This window comes from Macrobrachium rosenbergii, chromosome 22 (genome assembly GCF_040412425.1).
Source record: "Macrobrachium rosenbergii isolate ZJJX-2024 chromosome 22, ASM4041242v1, whole genome shotgun sequence".
NCBI classification, from domain to species: Eukaryota; Metazoa; Arthropoda; class Malacostraca; order Decapoda; family Palaemonidae; genus Macrobrachium; species Macrobrachium rosenbergii.
In genome coordinates, this window is record NC_089762.1 from 449,976 (window position 1) to 473,405 (window position 23,430).

The 23,430-nt window shown below is 39.5% G+C and overlaps 2 protein-coding genes across 17 annotated transcripts in view; one reads left to right on the plus strand and one right to left on the minus strand.

Moving 5' to 3' along the window:
• Window positions 1-7,890, plus strand: part of LOC136850511 (bifunctional purine biosynthesis protein ATIC) — a 66,230-nt gene extending 58,340 nt beyond the window's left edge. The window contains exon 13 of the mRNA XM_067124092.1: window positions 7,512-7,890. Within this exon, the coding sequence (XP_066980193.1) occupies window positions 7,512-7,631 (120 nt within the window). The 3' untranslated portion in view covers window positions 7,632-7,890. The remainder of the gene's footprint in view (window positions 1-7,511) is intronic.
• Window positions 7,840-23,430, minus strand: part of OtopLa (Otopetrin-like a) — a 491,407-nt gene continuing 475,816 nt past the window's right edge. For 10 of the 16 annotated variants that reach the window (XM_067124087.1, XM_067124086.1, XM_067124089.1 and 7 more), the window contains 4 exons: window positions 17,351-17,611; window positions 17,025-17,205; window positions 16,545-16,718; window positions 7,840-10,080 (listed from right to left, as the gene is read on the minus strand). In XM_067124087.1, the coding sequence (XP_066980188.1) occupies window positions 9,946-10,080; window positions 16,545-16,718; window positions 17,025-17,205; window positions 17,351-17,611 (751 nt within the window). In that variant the 3' untranslated portion in view covers window positions 7,840-9,945. Of the gene's footprint in view, window positions 10,081-16,544; window positions 16,719-17,024; window positions 17,206-17,350; window positions 17,630-23,430 lie in introns of all 16 variants that reach the window. The other 6 variants (XM_067124085.1, XM_067124076.1, XM_067124075.1 and 3 more) reach the window with 1 other exon arrangement.

The following is a 23,430-nucleotide window of genomic DNA, read 5'->3' on the forward strand; positions in this document are numbered from 1 at the left end:
TTATTCCCCACCGCTATCACCGTTCAGGATATCCTCCTCCGGGGTTTTTCCTCTCTTGGCTCGGAGTGCGCCCACTTCTGAACAGTTCATAACCTTCCCACATTTTATTCAAACATGATCGCTTTGGAATGTTCCATTGACTCTGTTTTTATGTCTATGAGTTTTGTCCTGTTAGCCTGGTTTCTCTCCGGTTTTCTCCGGGGTTTTCCTGGTCTGACTAGGCTATGGCTGCTACTGGTACTCTGCTCCGCATCCGTTCCAGCATGCCCTTTTCTCATACGTTTTTGGCTGGTTTTGTCAAGTGCAGGAATGCTCCGCTATCCTGCAACAAACCAGCAGTCACGGAGTCTATAGCTCCCATTCTGGTGCGCAGTCTGTTTTGGATTTATAGTTTGGCACGGAAGGTTATGAAGAATGCTATGCTCTCCTCGAGCAGACTTCTTGATGAACCCGTAGGGTTTTATATATACCTGTCGGTTTTGTCTCCGCCAAACTCCGCCTCATGTGACTTATTCTTCACTCGGAAGGTTGTAAAGTACACTATGCTCTCTCCGAGCAGGCTACTTGATGAATCCGTGGGTTTTATTTATACCAGTCGGTTTTATCGCCAAACGCCGCCTCCTTTGGCTTATTATTAGTCGTTTGGCACCCGGCAGATTGCGTTATGCGCTATGCTCTCCCGAGCAGGCTACTTGATGAATCCGTGAGGTTTCATATATACTTGTCGGTTTTACCTCCGTCAAGCTCCGCCTCATGTGGCTTATTAATAGTCGCTCTTTCGGCGATAAATCGGTAGGTTTCACATATACGCCTATCGATTTCACTCCGTAAACTCCGTCTCCGGCGGGATTCTCGTTAATTCGGTAGGTTTCATATAAACCTATCGGTTCTCCGCCTCTTGTGGCTTATTAATAGTTAATCTTTCGGTGTTTGGGCTCTCTCCGGGCGAGATTCTCGGTGGATCGGTAGGTTTCATATACGCCTATCGATTTCCTCCGCCAAACTCCGTTTCCGGGCGAGATTCTCGATAAATTGGTAGGTTTCATATACACCTATCGGTTTTTCCTTCGCCAAACTCCGTCTTATATAACTTATTAATAGTTGTTCCTCCGGTGTCTGGGGTCCTAATTTTCCCCCTCCTGAGGCCGGCGCAAGTCTCGTAACTCTTTCGCTTCAAGTTAATTGTTTACGGAGAGTTTTCTGAAGACGTTGCGGCCTTCTGTCTCGTTCTCGGACCTGTGAACATCGTCCCCGGAGCGATAAGTAGGTGCGGGAATAATTGAAGCAAACCTTTTCCGCTTAGCTCGAATTAGGTGAGGCAAACTTTTCCTTTAGGGGATTCGTTACCTTCTCATCCCTTTTTCGACGGTTCCTGGTCTACCGTCCCTAAGGTGAAGTCAAAAAAAAAAAAAAAAATTTTTTTTAAACCAAGAAGACCCGCTCCGGGGCCCCTCAAGGACGTCTCGGATCTCTAATCCGGTGCCATCTCTGAGTTTGGCCTCGTCTTCTGGAAAGGGACACGGCCCCAAGCAAAGCAAAGCGGTTACCCCCTTCTTCCTTTGTTGAAAACTTTTTTTACGGGTCTCCTTATAAGGAGCTCGATTTGAGGGTCATTGTCAACCTATTAAACTATCTACCTCATGGTCCATGCCTTCCCTTTTCCAGGAGCTTAAATCCCAAGTGATTAATCTCAAGACTCATTGTCAATGGATCACCTGTTAAGTCCTGCTCCGTTCCGAATTCTATCGTTCGGACATCTCCACCTCTTTTCCCCTCCAGTCTGGGAATCTTGGTGCCTTCCTTTATGCTTCCCAGCATGAAGGCACCCTCCTGTCGGAGGTGTGGGCACACGGAGGTTGGTGGAAGGGCATTTCTTCCCTTCCGGTCTGGTATCCTCTTATCCGGTTTTACCAAACTGTCAGAACAGGCATGGCATATGTCTGGCAGGATCCATAAGTGAGCCCTCAGCTAGGGGCTGGACACATCGTCTCCTGAGAACTCTAACGGAGTGGCAGGCGGAGAATCCCAAGTTCACGCCAGCTGTGGGGTCTTACCGTGCTCTCTTTGAGAGCCCTGTTTCTACCCCTTGTGCTCCGAATGTAGCCCCTCTTATCAACAGGCTTGTTTTGAAAATGTATCGCTGAGGCATTTCCGGGAGACAGATATCACAGATACATTCACAGTTAATCTTCTAACCCCGGACTACGCTTCTAATTTATTCAGCGTACAGCTCCTAAGCTTCGAGTCAATTTTCGGAAGCTGAAACAGGTGTAAGTCAGGCTTGCCCGTTCCGCCTTGAGCTGAAAAATCTTATGAACAGTTTCACCTGGAGAATTAATCTTTTCCCCAGGTGGGCGTTGTTACTGCCCGTCTGGGGGGCTACTATTGTTACCCAGAGCCTCCGTTCTCATGGGTGTCTACCCTACGAGAGAAGCGGTCTGATCTTGCCGGGACCTGTCCCAAGTCCGGCAAGAAGTTCATGTAGTTCAAGAGCCCCCCCTGCTCAGGCGGTGGTGCAGGCTCTTCAGGTCTCTGCCCCTAGACAGCCGTCAGTTCTCACTCCCAGCCTCCACCTCGATGTGTGCGGGTTCAGCCAACACATCAGCCCCTTGTAACACCCCCGTGTGTCTCTGCCTCCCCCACGTGCCCGCCGGAGTTTTCTTTGCTTCATACGAAAACCTAAGAAAAGAATTTTCACTAGACATTTGGCCAGAGGCTCTGACCCTCGGGGTTATCATAGGAGCAGGGATGCATCCTACTCCTCTCCGAGAAATTGGGAAGGCATTTGCTTCACGGGAGGCAATCAAGCCTCCTCCCTGTAGTATTTCTCATATGGGTGGGAGGCTGTACCATTTTCGGGGCCACTGGAACTTCAGTTCCTGGGCCCAGAGTATAGTTATCAGGGCCCGGGGTGGAGCTGGACTGTTGTTCCCCCCCCAATCAGGTTCAATCAGCCTCCGGCCAGAGTTCTGGGGGTCTTTGTGAATGGCCTGTCAGGCTTTTTCAGTCTGCCAAGGAAGTTCCCTTCCACTGGAAAATTTTTCCGGGCGTGTCCCGTTTGTTTTCCTTATTCATGCGGCAAGTCTCGGTTGCTTACAGTCTTGTGGGTTCGGATCCTACTGCGCCGTGGAGCCGTAACCACCTCTATAGACCTTTCCGACGCTTCCTTTCACATCTTGGTTGCAGAAAGGTCCTATCCCTTCTTGGGATTCAGACTCGGGGAGCAGGCGTACCCCTTCAGGTTCATGCCCTCCTCAATGCTGCTCCAGAGTCTTTGCCAGTTTGAATAATACCATAGTTCAACAGCTCCGGTATTAGGAGGGTATGCTAGCTGCATATCTAGTTGCCTGGCTCATTTGGGCACCCAGCGTCGGGAATTGCCTGAGGGCGCCGGTCATTATAATCGGTTTCTAGAGTCTTTGGGCTTCTAAGTAACCAGGAAGGAATCCCACCTGATTCAGGAGGGTAGCCTTCCGTAGTTATGAATCCAGTGGAAGTGGAAAGAGATAGCAAGGACATCCTATCATTTCATCATCTCAAGCATACCTCTCCCGTGCCCAAGAAAAGGTCCTGGGTTTTCTCCAGTTTGCTTCAGTGATGGTTCTCCTTCTGAAGTCAAAGCTGGAGTTTATGACGGGGTATGGTGGAGTCAGGGACGTGTCTCCTTGATTCCTCCTGCTTGAATAGTGGCCTCCAGCCTTGCACAACTGTCAAGTGCTTACGAAGTCAGTTCCTCCCAGCTTTCCCCTCCGGCCTCAGTATTCCACACCGTCACCTCTCTGGGCGGGTGAGGTGGATATTTTTGGCCCAATGAAGTACATGGTACTTAGTCAGTCACGTTCGGCAGTTCCATATCAACGCTTTGGAGGCGGTGACAGTCTTCCTGTCCTTGGGAAACTTCTTCCCCAAGAGGTTTCCTTTTAGGCTGGTTCTGAACAAAACAGCAATAGTGCGCTGCGTAAACAAGTGGTTTTGGACTCGAATTGCCGTTCAGGTTATGGTTCATTCTTCTCCATAACCAACAGACGAGGTGCCTCTGTCTACCACCCTTCTCGTAGGGGTCCTAAAGGTCACTGCTTTTTCCCTATCCAGGGCCTCCCCTGGTGTCGGAATAGTCCTTAGGCGGAGCGTCATTCAGGTAGTCTTGTGACCTTTTCCTGGGCCTGGAAGTAGGTCTGTTTGCAACCCAATTCAGCCACAAACTATCAAGCTGTCCCGTCTGGTATACACTCAGCCTGCGTCAGCCCCTCAAACTCTGATGTCCTGGCTTTGTGGTCTTTGTGAATCTTACAGTTTAGGAGGAAACTGATATTGGTCCTGTTATTACTGTTTTCCTGAAATCAGTTAAAGGATCCTACTCTACTGCAGTATGGTTCTGCAGTTAAGTAACTAGCACTCTTCACATAGTTTTGAAGCTACAGTACTGATGCGCCGCATTGGCCTCGAGGAAAGTGTTTTGTTGGAACCAGACTCACAGGCCCTTAACTTTCATCCCTAAGGTCTGTGTTCGTCTAAGAACAGTACTCCGTCCACATTCGGTTTCCTGGTCTTTGAGTAATGTATCGGAGTTAGCTTCGTAACCAACAATCATCTTGTTCTTACCTTTCCTTGTTAAGGAAGTCCCAAAAATTTTTAATCAGCTTAGCTCCTAGTGTTGGTTTTCCTGTACTGTCTGCCCTGTCTGGCGGAACCAATCAGTTTGGTTTCCCCTCATCAGGGTAGTGTTGTGAATTCCTCACCTAACTTTCTATCCTCAATTGAAGGTCCTCATTTTTGGTGGTCACCTTGGAAAGTACTCCCCCTTTTACAAGGTCTGTTTCTGTGTCCAGTTTTCTTCTTGCAGGCTTTTAGACAGGCCCTCGCAATTTTGTCAGGTCCTCTCCTTTAAAAAAAAAAAAAAGGGGGCACTGTCATTGGGTCTGCTATTAGACAGGAAGTATTTTCTTAATACAAGCCTATTCAGGTGCTATTCTAAGCTCATGATCTTAGACGGTGACCACTTACATTATTTTCATTACATGAACTTAGAGGACCTTACTAATGTTCAGGGTAGAATTCTCCTAGTTTTCAACATTTCTATTTAAGTCTTTAATAGCATAAGAATGATGTTTATTTCTCTGTTACTATTTCACCGGGTGACACGGGACCCGATCCAGAAAAAGGATTTTGACAAAGGAAAATCTATTTCTGAGAGGGGCCCGATATCACCCGGTGACCCACCCCTGTTTTTTTTCATTCTCTCCCTCCTTGATAAACTTCATTCTAGTGAGGTGGGTGCTAACATGGAATGCGGCTAGTGTTGCCTTGTATACAGTCCCATGAGTAGTGCATGGGCTTGTATCGGCACCTCTCTCGTTGGGACTTTTGACATTGGGAATCTCTATAGGATAAGGTTCCGTGTTTTGTAGTTCACCCTTTTTCCATACACGACTCCATCTAGTGGAGCTCGCTCTGGGGGTAGTAACTCCAGCATTTCATTTAGCTTTCTCTGGTATCTAGCAACGGAATTACCTAGAAATAAGTGCTGAATGGACTATTTCACCGGGTGACACGGGACCCCGATCCAGAAATATATATATATATATATATATATATGTATATTATGAAATATAAGGAGCCCATAAAATTACTAAAATTTAGAAAATAAATGGTATATTTCATTGACCATAGAAATTGAAGTTTTGACGAAGGTAGTAGGGAAGTCCACGATCCCACTAAACAGAATCTCTGACTAGGGAGAGACCCCTTCTATGATAATCACAGAAGGTGGCTGACTTCCCCCTGGTACACATTAAGTGAAGATTTTCAGAGGTACAGTACCTGGTTATCTGCATGGTCCTGCAGTTTATCGTAAAATTGTGGCCTGTCATTTGTGATCCTCCTGTCTGCTCATGCCCAGTCTGAAGAATGCACATGCACTGAGCAAGAAGGTATTGCTAACTCTACCCACATGCCTTGTGAGAAGTGTAGATGTGTGAGTTGTGGACAGTTCTTCTGTTTGAGAAAACCCAGGAAGACTCAGGGTACACAGCATGCTCACTGACCCCTTAGAAGAGGAGGCAGAAGGAGATAAGGAGGAAGAGGAGCTTGATGACATGGAGGGGGAAAAGGAAGAAGATAAGTGCTTGCGTTTCTTCACCTTTTCCTGCCCACAAGTCTTACTGTCTTGGCTGCATTAGAAGACTTGTCGAAGAGGAGGAAGCTCTCGACAAGTAGATGCTCTCATGTTTCTTCAAATTCAGACTAAAAGTTTTATTCTACTGAGGAAGTGGTGTCAGAGGAGTTGAGGCTGTACACAGTACTGTAGGGGTATCATCGCAAGCAAGACAGTCACTTAGAGAGATTCAACAGCAGTGAGTTTCTTGGTTTAAATGGCAGCAAAAGGTGGATTACTGGGAATATCAATGGAAATGACGGTCTGTACTCCAGCAAAACAGTTGAACGAAAGTGTCACTATCTCACCTGGGAATTGCTCAGCACTGTTGTAGAGCGTGGGCTGGTTGCCTATCTTCAGAATTGTAAACCTCTCACGAGACTGATTTATGGTCACTAAAACTGGTGTCGCAACATCTAGGTTATTGATGCCGTAAGGAAATTGACTAAAAATAATTAGTTTGAGGAAAGTTCCTTATATAAGAAATATCTACACATTTTAGTATATAATCATATATGTAAAAATGTATGTTGCACATACATGCACACATACTACATATGTACACATCCCCAAGAGACAAGAGAGGAACCTATGTCTTAGATCCCCAAGACTGGTATATTCGACCAGCAAATGTCTGTCAAGGGGACAGTACAGTTGTCACAGAATCAAGGGTTTTCATATGACATTAAGAACCCATGAGTGAGTCTTGTATGTTCAATCCGTAGCCTGCACAAATTTTATAATTTCCTTGGCATGTAGGGATATGACCAAGGAGATATAATGATGTAATACTGCACATCTGGTTTGTTTCAGTATTTTCCAAATGGGATTGCCAAAGGTTTTCCATTCTCTGGCATACAAAGGGAAATGCATCCCTGTATGGTAGTAGGCATCATCTTGGTTCTGGAGAGGTGACTGCTGACTTAGCAAGTTGATCAGCTTGGTTGTTCAAAGGAAAAAAAAAAAAAACACACACACACACACATATCAGCTGAAGAAAAAGTGCCTAGTAATGGCAGTTGAGTGTAACCCCCACCCCACCTCACCTACCCTGACACCAAGTTTCAGTTGATTCACAGCTCTTGCTGAGGAATATTCCTCTATGAAAGGTGATGGTTTGTATTTCAGCAGGAACAAATATTTTATTGAAACTTAAGACCCAGTCATATTGCCTTTGGTTTTTTGGTCTAGGTCAATTCAAAAGAAATGAGGGTTGAAGTGTTTTTTTTTTTTTTTCATTTAAAGGTATTGTAATTGGTTTTATAGTTCATTTTCAAAATTCATACTTTAAATTTTTATATGGAAATTTTCCTTCCAATTTAGGTACCATAACTCTATTTTGCACTTTCATTTACAGAGTGGTGTGGATTACATCGTAAGTCCAGCTGGTTCAACAAATGACAGTGTTGTGATTGATGCTTGTGATGAACACAACATTGTGCTGGTTCACTCCAACCTCAGACTCTTCCATCACTAAAAAGATGCCTGAAGACCAAGATTGTGCATAACAATTCCTAAATTTGGTAAAACAATTCCTATATTTGAAAGCTTTTACTATCACTTTAACAGTTTCTACATTTGAAGTTTTCAGATCAATACTTATAATTATTAAATTTGTTTAAAATGCTCATTTTATTTAAAATTTGTATGAAGTACACAAAAATTAAGGTTATAGAAAGCCAGAGCATGGTACGAACATTTATATTTAATGCAGTAAACATAGTAAGTGGTCTGTCTACTGTGTCTTCAATTATCCATGAATTGTTCGATGAGTAAGCATCCATAAACCTGGAGGAAAAAAAATGGTCCCCTTTGGCGACTGATCACAACCAGGCAAATTCTTTGAGGCGATGCTGGGTAGTATCTTTTCTTTTAGTATATGGCAGTGAAAAATTTGTAAAATGAAGCAATACCAGTTTGGTAATGGTACATTAAAGACACAGCAGTGTATTCCAGACCACAGTTCTTGTATAACACAGCATGAAGACTTGCTCCAGATGAAATTCACAAGAGGCTTGCCACGCACAAAAGAGCTACTAGTCATGGCTACAAGTCTTTGCAAAATGAGAACAGTCCGGTTTGTGACTTGCTCGTGAATACAAAATTACGCATATTCAAAAAATGCAAAAGTCATGTAAAACTTTGCTACAGGTCATCCTACTTATTGTCGTGTTTCCAAACCCCAAAATGTGAAATGCACAATACTGTATATTGTACGTATTTTAAATGGTCAATACTCACATTCTCATCAAGAGATTTGTTTAAGCTATCAGCTAGAGAGAAATAAGGGGGCCAAAAATATATTCTATACCTCGATAATCAATAGAAAATAGGGCTTGCATGCACTGTCTTCATATTTTAATAAATTTTTAATAAATGATAACTTTGATATTCAATACACTCTTGGTAGCTCTTGCCTAATAAGGGACAGGTACAATGGACACACACCTCATACAAATGATCATTAATAAAGATTTGTGCACCTGATGAACTACTGCAGTGTCATGCAATCTCCATTGCCTTAGGAGTATGGTATAAATTATTAGTACTGTAGTAATCACATCAGGTACAGTGTGACTTAAGCTCACACTACAACTTTTCCATTTGAATATAAAATGGACATCTTAAAGAAAAAGTCTTCCACTTTGCACAATTACCATTAAATCATGTACTATGGAGAAAGAGATGGGTCAAACACACAGCAAGACAGCTATATGGTATTTACAAAAAGCAGCCACTGTTACAAAAATGCTTTCCTACTGCAGCAGGAGTCCTAGCTTCTATTGGTAAACATAACCAGGAAAAGGAATCAATGGGCAGGGGAAAAGTGCTGCTGGATAAACACATCATGAAGTGAGCCTTATATTTACAAAAACTGGAAAGAAGGATAGGGAGGGGAAAACTTGACTTTTGTAACTGCCGGAGACTCATTCTGAACACATTTATTTGGTGGATCTCGACCAGCTGATTTTTTTCCTTGTCTTACAAATTCAATACAATTTTATCCTAAAAGCAAGTAAAATGTAGTACACCATGCACAGGTTTAATTTGACCAGCATAAATTTGCAAAAGTGGTAAAAAAAGCCTGATCAGGACCCACGAGCAAAGGGTAGGTGAGTTCTCCATGTGACTTAGCCTAAATGACGCTATCACTGAAGATAACAAAAAGCAGTTGCCTGACTTATTTATTATAGCTTGGGGTAAGCATCTACAGTATTTACAGCATTGAGGCTTAAAACTTACAACACAGTCTGGTAGCCTTCACACACAGTTACACCGGAAATACTGATCACTGATTTAAGAAACATAGTACTGTAAATCCAATATAGCAATCTTCACATGAAAACACTGAAATTTCCTTCAATGAAATGCAGGAAACTGCTCTTGAATAACACCTAATACAATATTAAGAAATAACTGTCCATAGCATCATTGCTGCTTGTACTGATAATATTCTCCATTATGAATGGCACATTTTGATGTGGAACAACTTCAATATTGTGTAGCTAACCCTGTTTTGATGAAAGTTCACTTGTTATATTAGTGTAAATACTCCAAATAGCATCTTGCTGGACCACTGACTGAAATACACTTTAAATGATACTGAAGAGAGAAACTTTATGTTCTGAGCGTTGATCCAGGGCTGGTGGGGGACTTGTGGGTGTGTGAAGCATAGGTTCCAGCTCCGGGGGTGTGTTGTCTGGGACCCCACGGGCCACTCCGTTGGTATGGATAAAGCAACTACTGATGCTGTGGACCGTCGTGGTGGGCGGCGGCCTACCTGGTAAACCTCATTCAATACGGGTCTTGTAGGAATTCTTCCAGATGGCAGCCAAGACCACTGTGGAATGGAAGCGATGGAAGATGGCAAGGGGTAAAGTGCATCGCAGCAGAATGGTCCAGGGTAACTCGCCAAAGAATTCCAACTGCAAGGGAAGAAAAAAAATTTGCTGGTAAAACGATTTAATGAATATAATTTAGTGTTCTAGGTTTTCAATGTAAATTCTGTGCTTTGCTTGTATAAGCCACTGCCTTAGATAACCTGATGCTCCTCTTTAAAGTGAACAGCTGTAGCAGTTCCTTAACAAAGAAACACCTATGTCTTTACCCATTTTATTTAAAATTTCTCATTTTGACTATACATGTTCCTGATTTTTATTCATATCATGCATATTCCTAATTTAACCAACACCCCTGCATATTTACCTATTTATTGATTCTGACATGCATGTGTCCATCAGACATCATACATCTCAGGCCCAGGACACCTTTGATTGAGTACATTTATCTAGAAAAGCATCATATGGTCCTTATCTTTCTAATCCCCCAGGGAGGTCACCCTCACTGCTACTTTTGACAGATATGAAAGAATGCAGATGAAAGCAAGACTGAGAAGAGAAAAAAATTCCATTGCCATGTCGATTCGAGATTCCAGTATGTAAACAGCACCGAGACCATCCTAAAAATCTGCTTCCACCAATGAAATAAATTAGTGGATGACCAAATATTTATGGCGGGTTTCTCCTTGCCTATTGCAGAGTAGCATTATTGTCAACAAGAAGTTAAACTGTTACTAAAGCAACTCAAATTCGTGTAATTTCATCATGATCATTTAGTTAAGCAACTGTGAAGTCTCTGAACACTGGTTTAGGCCAGCTTATGGCCATTCACAGCAGCATCCACTTAACTTGTCTACAAGATTGTTGGAGCTGAACTCCCCTAGTGTAGGGTTTGAGCAATGTATTTTTGTTTCTCTTTCTTATGAAAGTATTTTTTGCTTGAACGTGATTGTTTGCATGGTAAACATACTTTTTCTCCCATAGTGTGTAGAAGACAAGCATCAGCACCACTGCAGATTGTCCCCCTTGATGGATTGAGATATTGTTACATACTTGTTCAAATTTCCCCAGTGTTTAAGATCAAGTGCATATTTATCCTCCCTACTGCTGAGTGAGCACTGCAGCCTTTCTTCATCTCATTTTGGTTTGGAACTCTGCTCTGTTGACAAACTTTTTCCAGTTTGCAGCTGTTTGTACCGAGATATTCCTTCTACGTTTTTAAGTGATATTGTGTGAAGGTTCTGGTGTTTGTGGTCTGGAACTCTGTTGAAGACAAACTTTTTCCAGTTTGCAGCTGTTCCTACATCTAGGTGTTCCTTCTATGTTTTTAATTGATTTTGTGTGCAGGTTCTGGTGTTTGTCTTCAACAGAGCAGAGTTCAAAACCACAAACTTTTTCCAGTTTGCAGCTTTCTTACTGAGACGTTCCTTCTACATTTTTAATTGATATTATGTGCAGGTTCTGGTTTTTGATATGAACTTTGAACTTTTACAATTAATAAGACAATTTTTGTGATTGAAATCAGTACATTTAATAACCATTGTGAGTTTCGCTGGTAAGAGCAGACCCTAATTATAAGCCAAAAACACATTGCAGGCTTTGAAAGGTAATGTACTAGTTACCGCTGACTCCAGCTAGAAGTACAGTATTAGGCTTACATTTAACCTTAAATTCTTTGGAACTTTGAAACTTTGCTGAGTTTAATGCACCCACATTCTATAATATGTATACACCTCATTCTTGAGCCCTATGCATGGCCACAAGGGGCTGTCTATCATAAAACTGCTCATGGTCCCCCTCAATGTTACTTTTGTTTTAGGGAACAGTGCTAAGGTGTGCCCTACTTAAATCGGATATGAAGCAAGAATGGCACAGATTAATGAACTAAATCTTTTTGTATGCCTTATGACAAGCCACTGTTTTTGGAATGCAATGGCACAAAGGCATAAATCCTGCAGGTATAAAATTGTCACTATACGTCCTTGTGCTGCTGCAATGCGAACACTATCTATGCCATCTCCCCCTGCAAGTTCCAGACAGCCAGGGCATGCATAAAATACTCCTACAATACAAACTGTTTGCAACAATGGGTGAGAAAACCTTCCATCAAATTGCTTTGCCCATGGCAACTGCCACTTTAACCACAAGAAGAAATACATGAACACAAGGGCCTTCTTGGACAAAGGATAACAGTGCACATTTGTATGCCTGTGTATAGTTGCAGACCTAGGATTACACCCAATAAAGCAAGTTAAAATTAAGTTAGCCACTTTTAAGATAAATTATAAACTTGCAAATCTGATAAATTGGGGTCTACATGCCCAAACCAGAAAGAGTTCTGTTGATAAATGCTCTGGTCACTAAGCAGGAGAATGCCCTGTGCATTTCTTGATTAGGCAACCTTGCAATAAAGTTAAAAAAGAAAAGAACCTCATTAGGAGACCGACAAATTCAGTCTGATACTCTTACTAGTTTTGGTGCTGATTACTATAGCATATTTGTTGATTGGTGCACAGAATTGGACACTGTCACGTTGCATAACACATGTGATGCCGTTACTTTCAGGCAAATGCCTCGTTGGTCTCCTTTGCATTCTTAACTCAAATTTAACCACACATTCTAAGTGAACAGAGCATCATTTGATAATCCTTGGGGAATAATGTCATGTCACCTATATACTCCATTGTTACTTGTTAGGAGCTTGAAACCTCGTGTTGACTTGCTGACAACCAGCCATCATATTAGAGATTTCTCAGACAAAATTTGAGGAATTAGAAAGCAAGGAAACGTTGAGGATGATTTCCTTCATTTAGCAATTTCTGAAAATTCATGGAAATTTACTCCCCATCATCAATCCAAAATGAGCATGCTGAATTTTTGTTACAATCTAACATACCTACTCCCTGGCACTAGTTTTTGTTGGGTAAGTGCTAGGTATATGTAACATTCAACATGCTGTTCTAAGATCTACAAAACTTATGAAACATGAACACGTGCCTTGTTCTCAATCACTAGAAATCGTCAGTTTTTGCTTTTGATACATCTGTGAATAATTTGTCAACACTGGATGTTTTGATGATGGTTTGGCAAACAGTTTGGTTAAGGGCCACTTGTGGACAAAGTTTAAATGGCACTGAATTTAACAATGTAAGTACATAATGCTTGGAACTTGTTCTTGTCCTAGAATTGAGGAAGGACGCCCCCTACTGACGAGGCTCTAGGGGAGGTGCCTGACTCTGCTGACGAGGATCGCCACTCTGAACTATTAGCCACTGGTTGGCCATGTTCTTCCACCCTTTGGTACTCCAACAACAGGGAAGATTGGCCGCTGAATCCAGCCTAGCTCTCTTCTTGCTCCCAGGGGCTAGATCCTCGTCAGTAATCTTGTCCTTCGGAGCTATGTGTTCATATAAGAAGATGGATCCGTCGCACCTGCAGACTCCACCATGACACTAATTATAGCAAGTTACACATGTTCTTTCTAATATTTTTGTTGTATTTTACTTTGCAAAATTACAACTACAGCTCACATAATACCGTAAAAGATAGTGAACTAAAACCAGCAACAATCCCCGAGCATACTTGTGGACAAATAAATACGGATATACTTTTAGTGAGTTATACGTTCCAATAGTCCCTCTTTGGAGGAGTGGTAGAGCTTTCGACTGGCACGCTGTTGGCCCAGCGTTCGACTCTCCGAGCCCCCAAAGAGGAATTAGAAGAATTTATTTCTGGTGATAGAAATTCATTTCTTGTCATAATGTGGTTCGGATTCCACAATAAGCTGTAGGTCCCATTGCTAGGTAACCAGTAGGTTCTTAGCCAAGTAAAAATAAGCCTAATCCTTCGGGCCAGCCCTAGGAGAGCTGTTAACCAGCTCAGTGGTCTGGTTAAACTAAGATATACTTAACTTTTTTTATACGTTCCAATGTTTTGTTTTTTTGTACTTTATTTTAAAAACTTATAATTACAGCTCGCAAAATATCGTAATAGATAAGAACTAAAACCAGCAACAATTCTTTAGTATATTTATGGACACACAGGAGATGTACTGGGATTGGGAGATGTAGTACCTTCAGCCATGAAATCACATGGAAGACTTATCCCTTGCACCACTGACCTGAGGTGTGAGTGTTGTCATAAGAGTTGCCCTAAAGTCATTTATGGCCCATTCAAGTAATTTGAAAGTTTTCCTGCACCCAATCAGTCTGGTAAAAACTTACACTGTTCAGCAACCTGAGCAACACCATCAGGAATAATTGTTGCACTGTCACTGATAACTTTAACTGCTCAATAAACTAAAAAGTGCTGACTACAGAGGCAAAAGGTAGGTAACCAACAAGAGGATATAAAACCACACATGTTACGAGCACATAAACAGTTACAAAGTTAAACCTTCAAAATGCATACTTCATTAGGTTGCACAATATGATTAAAACACAGAAGGGAATGGATGCAGAACTAAATACATTTTTATTCTAGAGGAACCAAACTGATATCATCAAGCAGGCACAGTGGCTATCAAAGAACCTCAACCTGTAACTTACAGAAAAGTGTTAATTAAAAGGTTGGGTGATGGGAACATTCAAAATACTTGAAGATCAATGGTAAAAACATCACAGCGCACAGGTATTTATTTACCTAAACTTATCCAGTGGATGGAAACTATAAAGCCTCAATACCATCCACTGTGTTAATATCTTTATATATAAAATCAAGTAACTCTGAAAAAGTCTACCAGCTGAAGTCTGAATAGTGCAAATACCTGTCAGTTCAAGAATAGGTTAGTTGATGTGAATGACACTTGGGTGTATACTGTTTAGGTGTCTCCAAGGATGGGCTAGTGAGTATTTGAGGCACCGTATCCATATAAATATAACTGCATGTGTAGCACTAGACCAAGGCTTGAGATAGGTAACCTACACTAAAGTTTAATCATAGCTATGTAAGCCTATGTCCAAATTACTGAAAGTGTTTATGCAGTAAATTACTGACTGTTAATGCAATGTAATGTTGAGAATGACCTTAATAGTTGATATATTGTGACTAATAACCTTATTAGGATATTTCTCTTATTACATTCTTGTACAAAACTGTGCGGTAGCACTTAAGGGAAACTCATTTATTAAGATGCTTTTACACCTAGGGTGATTGACAATACCCACTTCTTATAATTTTATTTCTTATAATTTTATAAGTTTTACTGACTTGGAGGAGCTATAGCCAAAGAGCATAAGTACTACAATTCAATCTTCATCTAACTTCCTCATAAAACCATGTGCAGTAGTATCTGGGAGTCATAATACAACTGTGTGGCTAGAAAGTCTTGGTGGGGAAATCAGACAACTTGACATTTCCTGACTGTTGTAGTGTCAGTAAAACACATCTCAAATATGGGAGCATCATTGGATGCTAGAGGTTTTTGCCTCTCTATGGGCTGGAAGAATGATTGCTGGTCAAAAACATATATCAGCTAGCACTAGGTCATGCTGATGGATGTCAGTTTCATAAAAACATGAAATGCAGACAATGATGCAAGTCAAAAACCTATTTTGCACCATGCTATTTGAAAAAATTTTTGCAGGAAAACATACTTTTTGCTTGAATGGCCCAGTCATGACAATAAGGCAACTCTTATGGCAACACTCAGACCTCAGCTCAGTGATGTGAGGAATAACAGTCGCCCATCAGATTTCATGCGGGAAAGTGCTACATCCCTGTTCCAGTACATCTTTTATGTATTTGTCCATAAACATACTCTGGGAATGTTGCTATTTTTAGTTCTTATTTTTACTACAGTATATAATGTCAGCTGTAATTGTAATTTTGCAATACAAAAAATATTAAAAAGAAAATTTATAACTTGCTAAAATTAACTGGCATTTTTAAGAGAGTCTTGGTAAAGAGGCCACGTGGAAGAGGGTTTGAAATATTTATTTCCAACTTCTTGTGGTAAGTACAGGAAACTTGTGAGTAATTTTTTTCATATCATGAACACTTGCTTATCTTCCTCTTTCAACTGATGTTCTTTTTTTTTTTTTTCATTGGCAGACCTTAGTTTGCCAGGTCATGAGGTTTGTTACTGTATATTTAGGCTGGCCTGTGACGGTTAACAAGGTGGTTACCGAAGCACTCAAATTATTAAACACTTCAATATGATAAACAAAATGGGCCTTGAATTTATTAAGGTGGATACTTTTTAGAAGAATCACTCATGAATTCACTAATCTACCATAGTACAGTAACTAAGCACTTAACTTACTATGCTTTCTTGAGTTAAATATGATTAAAATAAAAGGTTTGCACAATATATGAAGATATTAGAACAATAATACACCCTTTCCAATTTTGCGAGTGCATACAGGTACATACAGAACTAAATGCAAATATTTACAGTAAAATATGCAGAAAAAGAGAGCTGCTCATTTTCTGGATCTATTGCAGGTAAATCAAAATGCTCCTAAGGCAAATACACATTAAAAATGATGGCACTTTCAACAGTGAGGGTAGTCACATTTATCCAAAATAATGAACTCTGTATGATAGCTCACCTGAACAGGATTGGCTTCCACCTTCTGAGTTTCGAAGGTATAAATAACCCACATAGTCAAATTGCAGATGAGCAGGAACGTGACAACCTGACGACCAGGCTTGGTTCTCTCGTGTTCAGGCAAAGACACTTGACGCCTCTGAGTATCCTTTATGAATACCATCTGTATTATCACCTGTTGAACAAATTAAATGTGTAGTACAAAGATAAATAGTATCAACATATCTTAAAAAAAATGGAAAAGTGGAAAAAATGGATAAAAAACTTGTACAGTATCTTGAAATATACTGGTTTGCTGTTAAAAAGCCTAAAGCACCAGGAAAGCTTGTAAAGCTGGCAACAAAGGTTTTGATAAGGTTAACATGGAGTTTAATAAAATGCTGAACTTTAAATAAAAATTTTCCTAACATTTTTATAGTTTTGATTCAAATAAAACTGATTACAACTGCTGTGTTTTTTTAGCTTAAAGAAAACTGTTTACCTGGAGAACAGAGAGGATACCAGTAACCATAACCAGTAGATTAGGTTCTTTGGTGTAGGCTGAGAGAGATCCAGCAACTGATGAAAACACGGCGTAAGCGAAGAGGCCAAATGCAGACACCATCAAAAGAATGTCATCTAACTCCTCTTCTCGTTCACCATGGAACTTCAACTGGCGGACTCTAGAAGTTTGAATATTAATGTTAAAATATTTTTTTTTTTTTAACATTGTCAGCAATTAAAATAACAAAATTCAACCTGTTTTCAAGATTATGCTAAACTAAAATGTTAGAAATCAAATTACATAGTACCTGTACATCATCTCACCTTACAAAACCTATGAATATTGCGATGATACTGAAGAACATTATTCCACAGTGTGAACAATCAGCAAGGTAAATAGCCAGCATTCTGAGTTCATCTCTGTTTACTAGCACAAAGAAAAGTATGAGACAGATGAGTGATGCCACCAAGACTAAAAGGCCGCAGAAAAGCCCCTTGCTAGCTCCCACACAATCAACTCGTGAATGGCAACGACGCGATGCAACTGATATTCCATCACCAGCAACCTCAGGATCATATACAAACCTGGAATGAACAATTTCACTTGGAAAAAAAGAAAAAAATACCAATCTTTAATTATGCCCTCCAAAATACATTTTAAAATCTTACCTCTTCAAAATGGACAAATGTTTAAGTTAGTATTTGTAAAACTATTTTAATATAGTGTACTATGCAAATATCTAATTTTAAAAAATTCATTTTTTCATACAAACCCATGACTCGGGTACAGCCTACACTCACAGTCTTTGAATGTCCAAGACACTGCAATCTTGTCTTGACAAATTGAAAAGCAGTAATAGCTACTGGCAAGGGACACCTGAATACACAAACACAAGTACACCTGCCTTACTTTTCATGTGGTTTTAATAGATCAGCAGTGCTGGGAGAAGGGAGCTCTAAATATGGATGGTGGGTGTGTAGGAAAATATGAGCCTGTCTTTTAAAATACAGTATAAGATTTATGCTACCTCAAAACCATCACTTATACGATGTGTTACTTGTCAAAATGAAGGTAAGTACCATGAACATGTAAGGTTATTAAGCCCTAGAAAAAAAAAAATTTTTTCTTTTGGTCCTTACTGCTTCACCCTTCCTTGGATTCCCAAAGTGCCCATTTTCTGTTCAGTATGCAGCTGGTTTGAACTAGTGAAGAAAAAAAAAAAACAGCCTCACTTGTCTCACTTTCTGATCATTAGCAGGATCAATGGTGAATTGGCAGATTCATTTCCTTCATTTTGACAATGTTTTCTGTTGCTATTTAACAATATTATTACCATTAACAACAAGTTTAAAAGTGATTAATAAGAGTGGAAACTTGCATCTAAATCATGATTGTACAGAAAGAGAATAAAAACTAATTATTATTTGAGGGCAACAAAAGAAAAATCACATCATCTCTGCCTTTCATTTGCTAAACTGTGCAGCTATTCATACCCATCATTTTTTCCCAAATTAGTACTAAAATGAATGAGCATATTTTGATATTAACTACAGGTCAGTTAATGTTTTTGTAACTTGGTAAACTCCAGTAAATGTAACTGATTCTGAACTATACACTACCATGCACATCATCACTACCTTGTAGGGTAACTTGCTCTTAAACAAGAGTGCGCTGACAAACAGTGCTGTATACAACTTTATTAATGGATCTCAACTGAACAAAGGGAGACAAAAGATTACATGTATCAGTAAAAATAGCAAAGAGACAGTGTTTGTTTTTAGTACGGCATAGGGGTTCGTAAACTCTATCCATGACATCCTAATTGAAGCTCCTATCTAGTTTCTTTTAGTGAGTGTACTAAAAATTCTTCTCAAATGATTTGTTACCTACTGACACCTTCATAAATAAAATCCCAGATGCAAAATACAATCCTGTATAAATTTAAAAAATTTAAAAAATGGTAAGAATAACTGAAATGGTAAAAATCCTAAAGTAAAGCTGAAGTTAGCAATGCAAGCAAAAACTAACTTTGGAAAATTATTTAATTTTCATTACTGAATTAACATCTAACACTTCACATGATAAAACAGTAGACGAAATGCCAACGACTACCAAAGAAGCAATGGTCTTATATTTTCTGGAAACTGGCAAAGGCTGTCTACCCATTAATGTACGAGTATAATTACATTAATGATTATCTAAATTGCAAAGGATCAAATACGGAGGAATTAAAAAAAGTAATGAATTAAGATCAACGACCCTCTTACAATCTTGCAGTGGGAACAGTCTATAAAATATTATTCAGCTGGTCACGAAGCTGCAGACACAAAAAGTGAGGCAAGTGATTACTGTACCGATACATCCAGGTGGCACATGCACAGAGCTACTATCACTCTTCTTTTGTTTACTATACAAAAAGCTGCAGGATATTTTCCAGGATATCTGAAGACCATGAATGTGGGCTGCATGAGTAATGGGCTTTTGATTAAACAAAACTGTTTTACATGCCATAGCTTCACACTAAAGGTTGAAAAAATACTAAAAAGAACTAAAATTTCTACTCTCAACTGATTCTAGATAAAACATTTATCTGCCAATATGAATGTTAGCAATTTTCATCACCTCTTTTCTTCATTCATCAGCAATGCAAGCATTAGTCTTATCAGCCAAAATATATTTTTTTCTGCATTGTTTCATGGAATGCTCTAAGATCAGAGCAAGACTTCCATCTTTCATCATACTACCAGAATGTCCACATAGTAGAAATGACATAAAGCTGTCTAAGAAGTGTTTTTTGTCATGAATTGCGATACAAAAATCTTTTACAGCTCTTATGTGCTTCCATACACGTTTTACTTGATAAAGATAAACTTCTATTAGTCCCTAGCTGATAGGAATTTTGTATGACAACTACCACTTGAGTAACCAGTACATATTCTGTAAGATGAGCTGTTTTTTCTTGACTGGTAGGAACCTAAGAGACAATTCCCTAGGAACTGTGCCTTTTACTGTAGTTAATAAACTGACACATATGCCTGATCATGATGACTGTAAATTACCTTGTGCATTTCTCAAGCATGTATACCTGAATCTAGAATCCTACAGTGATAGTCGAAGTTGGCTGGACAAACTTTTTCCTGATCATGTAACATGAGATTCCCATTAAACAAACTAATTTAAGTTAACACAATGAAGATGGGATACAGTGCATGAAAAGAAATTGGGTTCCTCGTAAGACCAGCCAGCAATGGTTAAGTGAATTGCTATCATAGTTACTGAATAAAGTACATTTGCTTTCATAGCAAATACACAATGAAAGACGTTCTAGTAAACAAGGTAATATGAGAATTCCAGCAGAGGCTGAGTGAATGTTTGTTTGTGTATAGCATACAAGAAAAAGTTAAATTCCCATTGTGATTCCAGCAATATTTTTTATTGATAAAGTCTGAAGACAGAATGCAGCAAACAAATGATACTTAATCCAGTCTTTATACAAGAAATTATTAAATAATAAATAAAACTGAACAGCTTCACGTAGCCAAATGAACTTTGCCCTGGAAGTGGCACAGTATCTAAGCTACTCAATCATTCAAAATTTAATTATAGAAATATTTTTCAGTCGGAAATGACGGTCAACCATGCAGATGACCTCTTGAAATTGGAAGTGATGCACTTTGAGAATGGCTGAGAAATAGTATTGATGCTACTTGACATAGAAAAACAGAGAAAAGTTAATGACCTTTTACACAACAGAGCAACAATGCTCAATTTAAAACACGTTAGAGTTCAAGGGTGTTATATCCTTCTGGTTTGAGACAAAATGGAAAGAAATTCATATCTGCAACCTTCCTTAAACGCTGTTCTTGCAGCTCCCTCAGTATGCAAGTAGCATCCATAAAACTTCCAAAAAGAGTTTCATACCTGCATTCTTTAGGAAAATAAGAGATCTTGGCATTGCCAACCAGATAAGCTAGCATCATATGAAAAACCTGGATACTGATTCCATTAGACAAGGAATACACACTAACTAAGAAAAGTTAGTATTCCACTGAAATAACGCTTATTAAAAATACCAAATTCTCTTGCTTGACTTCAAGAATTTAGTTCAGTTATTTTCATAGACTCACAATAAAGAAGTAGAATATAATTTAAAACATTCAAATTTTCCTAATTAAATTCTTTTTATGCTTACACTTAACTACTCACAGAAATTCTCTCCTCTGATTTGATTGTCCTCTTTTGTACCACAGTGATTTCAATTCCACTGATCTTTCATTAATCTGCATGTATTTGACACTTACTAATCTGTTATTAGTTTATACTTATTAAAGTTTGCAGCATATCAAAGAATGGGAATGGCTACAATCATGGTATCTACATATCAATGATGAGAAAAAGTAACATCAGCAATGAGAGAATAATTTTTATTTCTAAGAATGAAGTCTGAAGTAAATCAATTTAGGTACGTGTACATCAGTAAGGATTTAGTAACATTTATCCAAAGCCAACACAATGGAAAACATTTTATGAAAAATAAATAAGTGGGCTACATATGTAATTTTTAAAAGAATTTTTTCTTCACATGCACTCATTATCTACATTTAGCCCATTTCAAGCCCACAAATTTGCAGTCTCTATTAAAAATAAAACAACAGTCACCTGGTAGTACTGTGCATGCATGGGTAGATCTGGGCTCAGGCAGTCATAAGAGTAATTGTTTGTGGTCTGTAAATGTTAGACCCCAAGTCAGTATGTCCATATTCCACTGCAAACAAGTCAAGGAATATGTACAAGTAGTTGGGAGTACCCATGCCATCACTAGGTCATCCCAGAAGTGACTAATGTAGCATAGTTTATGTGGCATAAAAGGTAATTGATTTTGGATTGCACATCATAGAAATGCCATAACAAATAGTAAAGGATGTTTCTGAATGAACAGAGTACAAAGTTCTAGCTGTGGATGAGGGTTAGTTGTGAATTACATTCAGCTAGAGTGATGTACCACTGCTATCACAAATCTCTGTATACATGTGGATAGTTTAACCATTCCAATGACGATTTGCAGAGAGAGCCTTGGAATGATCTCTACCTAAATGATCTCAGCTCCGGGGGAATAAATTTCACGGCCAAGTTATAGTCTGTACAAGCTCATGCCCCTTTGGATTGTGAGGGATGGTGCTTTGGTTGTACTGTAAGTCATAAAACTGACACTTTGCCTCCTAAAATGAAAAAGGAAGAAATTTTGACCTAAGAAATGCTTTCTTCAGTTCCAAAAGGTTACATGTAGGCCACCTCTCATGAGTATCACATTTCTGCAGTCTCAAAGTATAGCAGGTGGGCTTCTTATACCAGCTGTGAATAGAAAAACCTCTGGAGGAAGGGGTCCAGTGCAATATCTACAGTGAGGTTCTCAGTATGTTGACAACATACAAACTTTATCCAAATATTATCTGAGGAGGTCTGGGAGGATATCCAGCTTGACAATTTCTACAGAAGAATCTGTGGCTTATTCATGAGTCTTACAATCCTGCATCAAGGACAAGGATCCTGTCTTCTGTCATGTGAACAAGAGTGACTGCTGTGTACACATCTCTCCAACATAAGTTGTCCTTGTGGTCAATTCCAGAAGTCATAACTCCTACTCTACTTGAGAAGTTCCTTTTCTTGTGCCCACATGGCCCCATTCTTTTTTTAGATGTAATAGTGGACCAAAGCCACTGCTTACACCATGAACAGTGTCTGCATGAGATACTAATTCATTGCACTCAGTTCTAAGATGGGGCACAAGCCCCAGTGGCTTTACTTATGTTTACTGTGCCTGTGCCTTTATTCCTCACATTGTTGAACTGTTGAACAGTCTCCCTGAGGATGTCGTGCAATTGGAACTAGAAGTTCAAGCAAACATGCTATACATTACTACCCCTAATACAATTCGACTTGTATTTTAATATTTTACTCATATTTTCATTTATTTATCTATTTGTTAATGTATCTATGTTTCTAATAACTGATCTCCTCTTTCTAATTACTTTCTGTTACTTCTTCCGAATGAACACCACATTCTTTGGAAGCTTGTTCCATGTGAATATGATTCATCTTCTGAAATAATAATAATAATAATAATAATAATAATAATAATAATAATAATAATAATAATAACAATAACTGAACAAACATGGACAGCTGTCTGTAACCACCTTGATTGTGTGCTTTTTCTACACTGGCATCACCTTACTGTGCAGTGCCTAGTCTAAAAATGAAGGCCTCAAATTCCCAATTTTTCTTTTTGTTGGTAAGACAAGTGCTTTTGGTCACTGACACACTTCTGAGATGCAAAAGGCATGCATGCCAAGAACATCTGCTGTTACTAAACAGTTAACCACACACTTGGTGACAAGGCTAA